At 33.1% G+C, this 12623-nt stretch overlaps 1 protein-coding gene across 11 annotated transcripts in view; it reads right to left on the bottom strand.

Annotated features, from left to right (window-relative positions):
• The window catches only part of RTKN2 (rhotekin 2), a 79563-nt gene that overhangs the window by 33367 nt on the left and 33573 nt on the right, over positions 1-12623 (bottom strand). For 10 of the 11 annotated variants that reach the window (XR_012417899.1, XR_012417898.1, XM_005565761.5 and 7 more), the window contains 3 exons: positions 11985-12038; positions 10486-10603; positions 6965-7162 (listed from right to left, as the gene is read on the bottom strand). Coding sequence is in view for 6 of the 11 variants with exons in the window: in XM_005565761.5 (XP_005565818.3) it covers positions 6965-7162; positions 10486-10603; positions 11985-12038 (370 nt within the window). In the remaining 5 variants the exon portion in view is untranslated. Of the gene's footprint in view, positions 1-6964; positions 7163-10485; positions 10604-11984; positions 12039-12623 lie in introns of those variants that run through there. The other variant, XM_074002057.1, reaches the window with a different exon arrangement.

The raw sequence follows: 12623 nt of genomic DNA, 5'->3' as shown, positions 1-12623 counted from the left end.
ACAGAATTGCTCAGTCATACTGAGAACCCACTTAAGGTTAGGGATTATGTATCTCAAGTAAGACCAGGAAGTATAACTGTGTTTTTCTCTTGCTTCTTCATCTATTCCTCAAGAGTACGAGTGCAAAGGAGCTCAAAGTAGGAGTTAACCAAGGTTGGAGTTTTTCCAAGGAAAGTATGACAACAGAGATGCTAGGAAAGGATAAAACAGTAAATTATGTATTCTAAGCTGGAGTCAGAGTACTGAAGGGAAGAACCTGGAAATGTGGGAGATGGTGGAGAGAGTGGGATACCTACTACAAAGATTACAGAGGACATGCAATTACTAGTAATGACAAGATCTAGAATGCAATCACGAGGTAGATGGCTGAAATTGGAAGAGGACAAAATTACTGGGGCAAGGTCATGAAACCCAGAGGTCAAGGTATTACATGGGCTAATACTTGTATTATTCTTAACACATGTATGTTAAATCTATCAAGAAAAATATCTGAAATGGTAGGATACAGAAAGAAAGAGAATGAAGACACTTTTGGGTTTTATTTTGAGGACCAACACTGTAATTTATTCTCATTGACCACTAAAAAAATTGGAGTAGTCTTCACGTTAGGAAGAGTCATTTCAATATACTGTAGAATGTTAAACACTGCTACTAGTGTGCACAGGAAAGAACTATGTTATTCACTGCATCTGTACTGGGTGCACTGAAGAGATGGCATGTTTAGAAGGCAATTTGTGTGGCAGAATTGACTAAAATTATGTGATAACCAAACTATATGTTTAAATTTTTTTCTTGGGCCTTAAGAAATGATTGTGACTGAGACATCTTTTAACTACTTTAAGGTTAATATGTAAGACATTTACCTCTATTTCCAATGAGTGACACATAACAACATGAAAAAAATTATTGATAGCCTCCTCTAAAAACAGTTAAACTATGATATAGCCAAATAACAGATAATGTGGCCATCAAAATAATTATGTAAAGACTGGAATAAATTCTGAAGAAAGTTGAATGTGCAGTATAATTATTATGTAAATATCCCCAAAAGCTAGACATTTAAAAACCTGAAAGTAAAATATCAGCTCAAACTGATAAGAAGTATTTGGTTTAGAGTAAACTATGACTAACTTTTTTTCCTTCTAGATTCTATTTCCAAGTTTCTATTATTCTTTTTTTCTTTTTGTATTTTGAGACGGAGTCTCGCTCTTGTTGCCCAGGCTGCAGTGCAATGGCACGATCTCGGCTCACTGCAACCTCCACCTCCTGGGTTCAAGTGATTCTCCTGCATCAGCCTCCCAAGTAGCTGGGATTACAGGTGCTCGCCACCATGCCTGGTTAATTTTTTGTATTTTTTTTTCTAGTAGAGACAGAGTTTCACCACGTTGGCCAGGCTGGTCTCGAACTCCTGACCTCAGGTGATCCACCCACCTCAGCCTCCCAAATTGCTGAGATTACAGGCATGAGTGAATGCACTGGGCCTATTATTTTTCTAACAAAATGATTAATGTGGTTAAGTGGTAACAGGATGAAAACCACCCCTAGGAATCAACTGCATGCAAAGCATTGTCATACTTCATCTCTATGTGCAGTTTAAGGCACTTTGACAAGCAACATCTTTTTTAAGGTTCAAAAAAACTACTAGAGATAGGCAGGGCAGATATTCTGTTCCACATTTTCAGATGAAGAAACTGATGTTCAGAGAAGGTAACTGACTTGCCTGTAGCTAGCAAGAGGTATACTGGAAAGAGAGCCCCAGTGTATCATATTGGCTTTATAACTCATTAAGAAATAGTTTAAGATACTTTTTCTTTTAAAACAAATAGTGACCACATTTTACTAAACTGGAAGAATTTTGAGTGCAGGGATCTATTAACCTTTGAATTTAACAAATGACATGACTGCTGGATAATCATTTCTACAATGATTTAATTAATTATGTACAATAGTTGAGTAACTCCTTAGTTACGTTTACAAACTGTATTATCTGTCACATCACCAAATCTTTAAGTCTCGTTCCTCAAAACATAAATAATCCATGTATTCTGAACAAGTGTTAGGATACATGTTTCATAAGTTTAATCATATTTAAAATGTAGTATTAGTGGCTTATTTTTAAGAAACAATACATCTTTTGTCAAGTAAATAATCACTCTGAAGTTTACCAGTTTTCACAAGATGATTGTTTAGAATGATGTATAGTTAAAGAATAATGTACTAAATAGTTATCAAGGAGCATAAAATAGTTAATTCAGCTATTAGATGCACTGGGAAAGTCTGGCTAAAGGAATTTTAGTAAGCTAAAGTCCACAATAAAATGAATAAATGAATCTTATCAGGGAGCATACTAAAAATTACCAAAAATGTTCACTGTCTTCTTTCAGATCAAACAATACTTTACGGTATTCCAAGTTGCTTCATTTTTAAAACATGACTAACTACAATGCCAGTGCTTCCAAAACCAACAGTGACCTCACTTTTAAAACATTCTTGTCAGGATAACATTTTCTTTCTAAAACATTACACTCATTCCTTTTAGCCAACCCTAATATTGAGTTCCCAAAAGTTTAATCAGCTACTTTTTTTTTCTATCAAATAGGCCAATTGTTACAACATTTTTTTGGAGGAAGGGGAATGTTATGAAAAAAAAATGGCTGCTTTAAATGGTAGTCTAAAAAATGCACTCTTGTCAGGAAGAACGGCTATATTTGGTCACATGTCATATTACTAGGGAAAATTTTATCATTTTATATGTGTCCATTTTGGTTAAAGACTAAAATCTGTATTAGAAATCTTCGCACTGACCTAGATCACTTAACTACACAAGATGATCTCCTTACGCATTCTGAATTTTAAACTCCTACCACGGTGCTGAAGTGGTCCAGTTAAGGAAGCATCAGGTAAGAGTAGTCCTGAGCTATGAGTTCACCTAGCAGACTCTAGGGTCATACTACAGTATCAACAGAATGCTGGTATTAGAAGGCCATGATTTGTGAAATGCTGTAAAAGGTTTTATTTTATCTTTTAACCAACTTTAATGGTATCAAATAAACAAATGGCATGCAAGTTTCAAGGGGGAAATGTTCATAAAGAAAATTAGTGTTTGGATTCAAAAATAAACCAAATAGAATGAAAAATTCTGAACAGGAAAATAGATACTCCAAGATAAATATGCCTGTCTAGTAAAAAGAACTTAATGCACAAAAAATTTATTCTCAAAAATTCCTCTAGGCTTCAAAAAGAAATATAGATTAAATATGGTTTTCTTTTCTCTCTCTCTCTCTGTCTCTCTCTGTCTCTCTCTCGTGGCATGATCACACAGCTCACTGTAGCCTCAACCTCCCAGGCTCGGGTGATCCTCCTACTTCAGCCTCCTGGGTAGTTGGGACTAGACCTGGGCTGGTTTTTTGTATTTTTACTAGAGAAGGGTTTCACCCTGGTGCCCAGACTGGTCACGAACTCCGGGGCAATCTGCCTGCCTCAGCCTCCCAAAGTGTTGGGATTACAGGTATGAGCCACCACCCCGGGCCTTAAATATAGTTTCTAACATCATTTAAATGATCTCCTATAAAATTATAAACATAGTTTAAATGAAAACATGTGGCTACATTTTATAATCCTATGTCAAGTTTCTAAACCGTGAAGTTTTACCGTGAGTTTAAAAAAAAAAAAAGGCCTAGAAAAAGCACTGGTCTGGGGACAGTAAAAATAGTAACCATAATGGTAACAGAGCTTACTATAAAATGCTTCCTTTATAAACCAAATCCATGAATTATCTTATTAAATCTCATAATTATCCTATGGAGTTGAGATATTATTATTTATTATTATTACAGAAGGAAAAACAAAAACTCAGAGAGTAAATTAATCTCTCTTGGGTGACAGAAGTAATAAATTACAGAAATTAAAAATTGAGTATTCGTGGCCATACAATGAAGTTTTAAACTATTTAGGAAGTACATTCACTGTTTTTACATGCTGTAAAGGTGCATGAAACTCCAGAAATGTTTCTGAAAAGCTTTCTAAAAAGAAATGATTATATATGAACATCTTTGCCTTTCATATGAGAAAGTAAGGGAAAAAATGTAACTTTTCTATCATATAGTGCAGTTGGATAAGAGACACTACTGGTCCTGTCATTTTTAAAATAGGAGTTTTGCTACTTAAAAAATGTAAAAATTATTGAACTGGGTAATTATCTCTAAGGTCTCTTTCTGCACTAAAACCTGTTTAAACCTAGAAATAGAATTGTTTATCTAATAATCAAAAAGAATTAATTCCACCACCTAATGACTGAATTAAAGTACCTTCCAGCAAATCCTTGATATAATATTAATGCAGAAAAGTTTTAAAGATGGTCTAAGATCTAAGAGAAGAAAATGGAAGGTCTCTTGCCTCCTTTTAAATGACATTTATATTGGAAAGACATCTTCTATGACTGTTTTTCAGAATGTGGACTGGGACTGATTCATGGGTCATGAAATCAATTTAATGATTTACAAACAGCATTAAAAAAACTGAAAGCAACAGAATAAGAAAATGCCTGATAATTACATTGTAAATAGTAAGGGTTAATAATTACTTCATAAAATCTATCTGTTTACATAACTGTGCACTCAGTCATGATTTAAAATGTATTTTTTTAGCATAAGCATCAATCCAAAGAGATTGAAAGACACTATGCTAGAGTGCCAAAGTATATTTTGCATGTAATACATCTCACATGAAAAGAGTAATTTAATTAATTTTGATGACTGGCGTTTCCAGGATCTATACCTCAAATATTTTGCTTTTTATAATACAGTAAAATTACTGACATGCTGAAGAGCCAACTCTACGAAACATGCAAAGAAATTCTAGGAATGCAGCTTGATCAACAGTGTTCCAAAGAAACATCAACAGAAAACTATTTGTGAAGAAACAAATACAATGTTTAAAGAAGGTATCTGAAGGAAACCACGCTCCTTGGAGAAATGGTGATTCCAAGTCTTGGCAGAAAAATACAAGGTGAAAGGGGAACATCTTACTGTGTCAGAAAGCAAAAAAGCTATCAAAGATTAGGTTGTCTCAAAGGATGTAGAAGTCAGTTTAACGGTTTCCCACTGATCAAAGATGAACAACTTGGGCATCAAAGAGAATAGCAGATTGAAACACAAACATTATAAAAATTCAAGGCTGGGTGTGGTGGCCTCACACCTGTAATCCCAGCACTTTGGGAAGCTGAGGCAAGCGAATGATTGCTTGAGCCCAGGAGGCTGAGATCAGCCTGAGCAATGTGGTGAAACACTATCTCTACAAGAAAAATACAAAAATTAGCCACCAGGCGCAGCACCATGTGCTGGTAGTCCTAGCTACTCAGGAGGCTGAGGCTGCAGTGAGCTGAGAGCTCCACTGCGCTCCAGACTGGGTAACAGATCCAGACTTGTCTTTAAAAAAAAAAAAAAAAGAAAAGAAAAGAAAATGCAAGAGTTCAAATAAAACAACACTGATCACCTCCATGATTGCTACGGTTTCAACTTAATATTCTAAAATCTAGTAAACAGAAGAATCAGGCATTTTTTTTTCTTCCCTTTCCTCCACCAATGTTATTGTAGTTGTATCCAGAGAGTTTACAAGGACACGTTCTTTGCAAGAATTCCAGTTTGGAAGAAAAATGCAGGACAGATATATAAAGTCACCAAATTATAATCCATAATAATAAATGATGAGCCTTGACTGTTAAAAACCATTAGATAAAAGACTGATAGAGAACTTTATACCTGATAGGTTAGGCTGGCAACACCTAAACCCACTGATCAATTTTAACATTACTGAAAGTGGGACAAAGCCTCCTACTAGAAGCTAGTAGGAAGTACATCTAATAATATGAATAGTATTCCCCTAAAAGAGAACTGAACCTAATCAGTCCTCTAGATCTAACTGCGAGGTTATAGGAAATACAAGGGCCAGAAAAAAATGTAAAAAAAGACCACAAAGATGCAATCAACTAAATTCAAAATATGGAAAATTCTACAAGACCTAGTCTCTTCAATAAATAATGACAAGAAAAAAATAGGACAGGAAATTGTAGTAGGTTAAAAGAAACTTAAAAGATTCACTTTAATGTAATATTGTAGACCTTGTTTGGATTCCGATTTGAACAAATCAAAACAGGATTTTTTTCCCAATATTGGGCAATATGAATATAGACTGGATATAAAGGACTTATTTTTTTTTAGTTAAGTATGATAATAATCATGTGGTTTTGTTAAAAAGAGATAAAATATTTTCCATAAGAATAAAGCATGACATACATAGAGCAATTTAATTAGTAGATTAATAGGTAAAGAAATACCTTGACATGCACATAGTTCCTTTCCAACAACATTTCATTTTTTTGGTAGATACAAGCTAAACATCTCTACTCTGAAAATCTGAAATGCTCCAAAATCTGAAACTTTTTGAATGCCTAAATGACACCACAAGTGGAAAATTCTACACCTGACTTCATGTGATGTTTGAAGTCAAAACTTTGTTTTATGCATAAAGTTATTAAAAATATCATGGAAAATTACCTTTAGGCTATAAGGTATGTGTATGTGTATGTATGTATATATATATGTGTGTATATATATATAATGTTTAGTCCTGGGTGCCATCCCCAAGTTATCTAATTAGGTATATGCAAATATTCCAAAATCTGAAAAAGTCCAAATCTAAAACACTTCTGGCGTGAAGGCTTTCAGATAAGGGATATTCAACTTGCATTAGAATTCCAAATCACTAAAAACACTCTCAACCAACGTCCTACCTTTTAAGGAGGGTATTAAGGATACCTCAGTTGAGTAAATGTCAAATAACTAAGTTTTGTTTTTGTTTCATGATGTTTTTCCATTTATAAAGTAAACATACACTTCACATATAATACTTTAAAATATCAAAAATGTATAATTATGTCACCATAAATACAGTATTAAAAACTTACAAAACAGCAGGGCTGAGGAGCAAGCACGTTTCATGATCCTCTTCTTGAAGCACTGAACTTATTTTCTTTCCTGTAGCTTTACTTATAGATGTCTTGAGTTTCTTAGCTAGCTTTCTTGGTGTGTTGGTTATAGAAGATTCTTCTGTACAGCAACTATATACTTCCACCTTTATCTGAAAGTCTGGCCCTGCTTCATTACTAAAAACAAGGGCATTCATAATGTTAGAAATTTAACTCAGTAGAAAATAAAATTACAACATTCTTTTATGTTTATGTAACATTTAAAATCAGCATTTGACATCAGGAAAATGCAAATTAAAACCACTATGAGATACTACTTCACACCCATAAGGATGGGTATTATCAAAAAGGCATGAGATAAATGTTGACGAGGGTATGGAGAAAAGGGAACCCTAGTACACTGCTGGTGGAGTCATTATGGAAAGCAGTATAGAGGTTCCTAAAGAAATTAAAAATGGAACTACTACATGATCCAGCAGTCCTTCTTCTGGGTTTATACTCGAAGGAGATAAAATCATTACCTTGTGAAATTATCTGCACTCACCTGTTCATTGCAGCATTATTCACAATAGCCAAGATACTGAAGAAACTATAAGAATGCAGCATTATTCACAATCACCAAGATATGTCCACCAACGGTAAAACAGATAAAGAAAATAAAGTATGTGTGTATACACACACAACAGACAACCATTCTGCCTTAAAAAAGGAGATCTTGCCATTTGCTACAACATGGATGAACTTGGAGGATATTAAGTCAAATAAGTCAAGCATAGAAATAAAAATATTGTATGATTTCAATTATATGTGGAATATTTTTTAAAAAGAGCTCAAAACCATAGAAATAGAGAATAAAACAGTGGTTACCATGGGCAAGGATTGGGGGAGAGTAAATGGGGAGATGTAGGTCAAAGGACACAAAATAGCAGATATGGAGGATGAATAAGTTTAGAGATACAACGTACTGTAACAACATGAGGACGAATGTTAATAAAATTGTGTTAGAGAGTTTTGTTATATAGATTTTAGCTGCTCTTGTCACAAAAAAGTAACTATGTGAGATGACAGATGTTAATCTGTTTGATTATAGTAACATTTTACTATTTATATGTATCCTGTAACATCGTGTTATAAACCTCAAATATACACAATAAACTTTCTTTTTAAAATAAAGAAAAGACTGCAGGGGAGCCAAGAGAAGATTGCAGAATCTCCTCAATTAAGTGCAAGGTTTATGGGGGGAAAGTAAGAATTTGGAATAAGTTTATGTTAAAATACGTTAATGAGACAGAATCTCTCAGTGTTTACTTGGCATCTAAATGGCCTGAGAGACTTACTGCAACTTTCAGAGATATCAGCTTCAAAACTATGGCAATCTTAATTCAGTTTAACCAATATATACATAGGGATGTTAAAGAAAGAATAAAATACCCTGGTCATTTTGTTGCCAATACTATTTCCCCTTGTCATTCCTTTAATACATTTTTAAGGTATTTATAAGTGTAATTTTTTGAAATGACTGTTCTTCCAAAAAAAATCTGCTAAACCTTTAGTTTTCATTTCTTCTTTATAAAGAGTCACTTATAGTGCACTCTTCACTGTGTCCCCTGACCCGCCCTGACTTTTGCACCTAATAACTATAAATAACATTTTACTATCTGGTTATATAGGGGAAAATATATACTTCAAAGCATGAACTCCTTGAGAATGGCTGCTGTCTGGGTGATCTTTGTGTTCTTAATCTAGTATTGTGCCTGGAATGTAGAAAGTACTAGATATATATTTATTAAATCAATATACAAAATTCTGCAATTTTAGCAAAAGTTAAGATTGGCTTTGCCCTTCTTCAGACACAATGAACTACCTTTAGCATTAAAGACTGTGGTAGTGTTACTAACAATAAAATATACTTAAGACTGCAAAAGAGGTCCATCAGCAGCAGATGTTACTTGCAGATGGAAGATCCATCAGTTTCAGAGATTTAAAAAATGGAGCACAGACTTTTAAAGATAGAAATGGCCAATCTATAGTTTGAATAAATCCCAGGAATAACTTCCAGCTATTTTTATAGTTTATTATTTGGCAACTTTTAAACATACAGTATTCCTGGTAATGACTAAAAAAGTCAATATTTAGAGAAAAACCAGAGATTCATAAATATTGAATACTTATTAAAAACAATCATCATAACAAAAAGCACATTTTTCAACATTTATAACATTTGTCAGCAGTTATTTTTAGAACAATTTAAAATATTTACAGAATTCTCAAAAAATTATAAATCATGTGTTGTCTTCCTAACTTCTATTGTTCTTTCCCTGGAAAAAAAAAAGTCTGATTTTTGTCTCCATGATAAAAACAAACAATAGCAAAGTGATGTGAAGAAAAGGGCCCATTAACGGGTAATTTTGGCAGGAAAAAAAAAATTCACTAGCAATAGCTGATAATGGAAATAAATGTATCCAGATAACTAAGAAAAAAGTAATTTTTTTTAGCCTCAATTATGTAAGCATTTGGGGATATCTTTTGGACCCTAAATAAATTCCTTTGGTTCAATACAGCTTATAAGAAGGCCTGCATTACTACTTATAACTCAGAACAATGCATTTTATTTTTCCAGGCTATACTATTACTATGAGACACTGGACCAGAAGCCACAAAATATGGTTTGCTACAGGTTTTTTTAATGTTATGTGAGTGGCAAAACTAGGCCTCTGAAATCTCACCTGTCTAGCTCCATGGCTGAAAATGGCAAAAACCATGCATATGGGTTTTTATATTAATAGTTAGTCGCTATTAACATTTAGATCTAAAGATCATGTCTTCAAAAGTCTAAAATACAAATCCCACACTGATTTAGGCACACAGAACCTTTGAAGGAGGGCAAGAAAAACTATGTTAGTTAAAAATGATTTCTATGGCTACCCAAGGAGTTCTTTCTTGTTCTGTATTATGACCACAATAAAATGAGCCTGTAAAAGAGCAGGGACCATAAAAACAGCCCTGAGGATCACCCATTTTTTTTATTGTTTTGAAGTACATGAAAGAAGTGCACCATAAGAAAAAGAACACCCCAAAATTTCAAAGTGCTCTTCCTATAGCATGTACTTCAGGACTATTTTGTAAATAAAGTTGTTATACTATTGTAGTATTTCTGCAACCAAATATCCTACATGAGATAAAAATCCTGTTTTATGCTTAAATTATCTCTATATCAAATAACATTACAGGATATTCTGTTGTATGCAAAGCTTAGTTAATAACTGAACTATAAGTCAAATATTTATTGCTAACAGTAATTACAATATTTCCATTTTTATTTTACATCAGAAAATTGCAGAGAGAAAAGGACTTCTTCTGAACAAAGTAATTTTTAAAATCATATTAAACATTTAAAGATCACTTAAACATTTAAACATAAAAAGAATCCAAAAACCCAATAAGAACTTCCTTTTAAAAAAGAATTTTAGATTTTTCTCTGAAGATTAAAAAATACTTACAATATGGTTACATTTTCAAAACATATATCTGTGATTGTTTTATCTACATTCACCACATCAGTATCAAACACATTAGCTCCCATTTTGAATAAACAAAAAATGGCATAGCATTGCGATCCTGGAGGAAAAATAACAACATATTAAGCAACGATCCATGTAATAAATCATTATGTTAAAATCTACTTGAAAATGAAAAATATTAGCTTAAAGATTATTAATAGACTCTTTTCATACATTGTATATTGTAACCCTTAAGTCTTACAGTGACTGTTCTGCCAGTATATAGGAATACCTTACTCAACTAGAACACAACAATTCAACAAGGAAGCAAAAATAAAGTTAAATATATAGGCCTCTCAGCAGCCTAAAGAAACCACCAAACTCATAAATTTTATTCCTATTAAACTCCTTAAGCTTTAATTAATAGTAAACTTTATATACATGCACACGCACGCGCACACACACACACACACTACTACCTCTGTCATTTTGGTTTCCAAGTCTATTTAAGAAAAAGATGTTTTTTATTAGAAGAGGTTAAGAGTAGGCACATTAACGACAGCAAAATATTTTCCACCAACTAACAGCAAGGGAGGAAACCACAAGAAAAAAAAAAAACAATAAAATAGACATGAGAACACAAAAAACATAGCTGCTGGGCCTTTTAATTTGGTGGTGTTTTAAAAAGTATTAGGTGATTAAAGGGCTAAATCCTCATTTTTAGAAAATGTTGCTCTTCAGAAAAACTTATTCTCTTTAGTAATCAGAAAGCTTTACTTAATTCCCACATGTATTCCTTTGTAAAGCAAATTATATTTCCTAATTGAATAACAAACACTAACCTGATTTTAAATTCTTCATATAAAACTAATTATGCTTAATATGATTCAGTTTTTAAAGTACAAGGAACAAAGCTATCACAATAGACAACGAAGATAAAGTATTATCATATCTTTCCTGCTTTGCCTCTAACAGCTAGAAATCATTTGAGGTTAATTTCCATGACCTAAGCAATACATGGATTTGTAAAGACTATATAAAACCATAAAATACTGAAGGAAAAAAAATCAGATCAAGCTAAAAATTTTTCCTTATTTCATCCTGTTAAATAACCTGAAGTAATGAAATAAGGCAGAAAAATCTTCCAGACTCTGGTCAAATACAAGAAATGTTGGCTTTACCTTTATTCACTAAACATTTTCTTCTGCTTTACCTTTATTCGCTAAACATTTCCCTTCCCCCGTTCCCACTCTGAATCCAGTACTCACTGTCCTTGCACTGGTTCCTATCAACAACTAAAAGTACACTACATATGCACTATATTAATTAGTATCAAGTAACTGCAACATATTTATATTAAAAATCAGAAAACAGTTCAAGATGCTGCTTATTCAAATGACATCAATTTATTTCAGTAAGGAAGCAGTCTTTTTCCTCAAAAATCAGATATACTACATACTAAAGAAAACATTTCAATTACAAATTAAAATCATACATACGTTCTTTATTGCTGAAGTGATCAGTGTCTTTCCACATTAGTGGTATTCGAATATCTACAAAGAAGGGAAAAAGAAATGACAAGTAATAATTTTGTTAAGTTTTATTCTTTACAGTGACCTGAACCTCTGCATTCCATAATAATTCTATTAAAGCTAACATAAAGTGTTATCGTTTAACAGCACATTTTCTAGATGTTGTTTATAGTTTGTACTTTTAAAAGTTATTTAATCTGTGAAATTACTGTGTGATGTAAAAATATATTCTTCTTATAAAAATAACTGTTCTAACTCCATATATGTTTCTTCCTTACTGATTAATGATGACATCTTTATCATATATGCCATTCTGAGTAAATACCTGTTCCTTGACTATACTTTTATGAATCTGAATCATTTATTAATTACTGTCTAGCTAAATACCAACACCGTATTATTTTTCCTTTTTTTTTTTTTTTGACAGGGTCTTGTTCTGTTGCTCAGGCTGGAGTGCAGTGGTGCCACCATGGCTCACTGCAGCCTTGAACTCTAGGGCTCAAGCAAATCTCCCACCTAAGCCTCCCATGTAGCTGAGACTACAGGTGTGTGCCATCTGTTGCCCAGGCTGGAGTGCAGTGGCGCGATCTCAGCTTGCTGCAACCT

This window comes from Macaca fascicularis, chromosome 9, assembly GCF_037993035.2.
Source record: "Macaca fascicularis isolate 582-1 chromosome 9, T2T-MFA8v1.1".
Lineage (NCBI taxonomy): Eukaryota > Metazoa > Chordata > Mammalia > Primates > Cercopithecidae > Macaca > Macaca fascicularis.
Note: the sequence above shows the minus strand (reverse complement) of the source record. Positions and strands in the feature narration are given on the sequence as shown.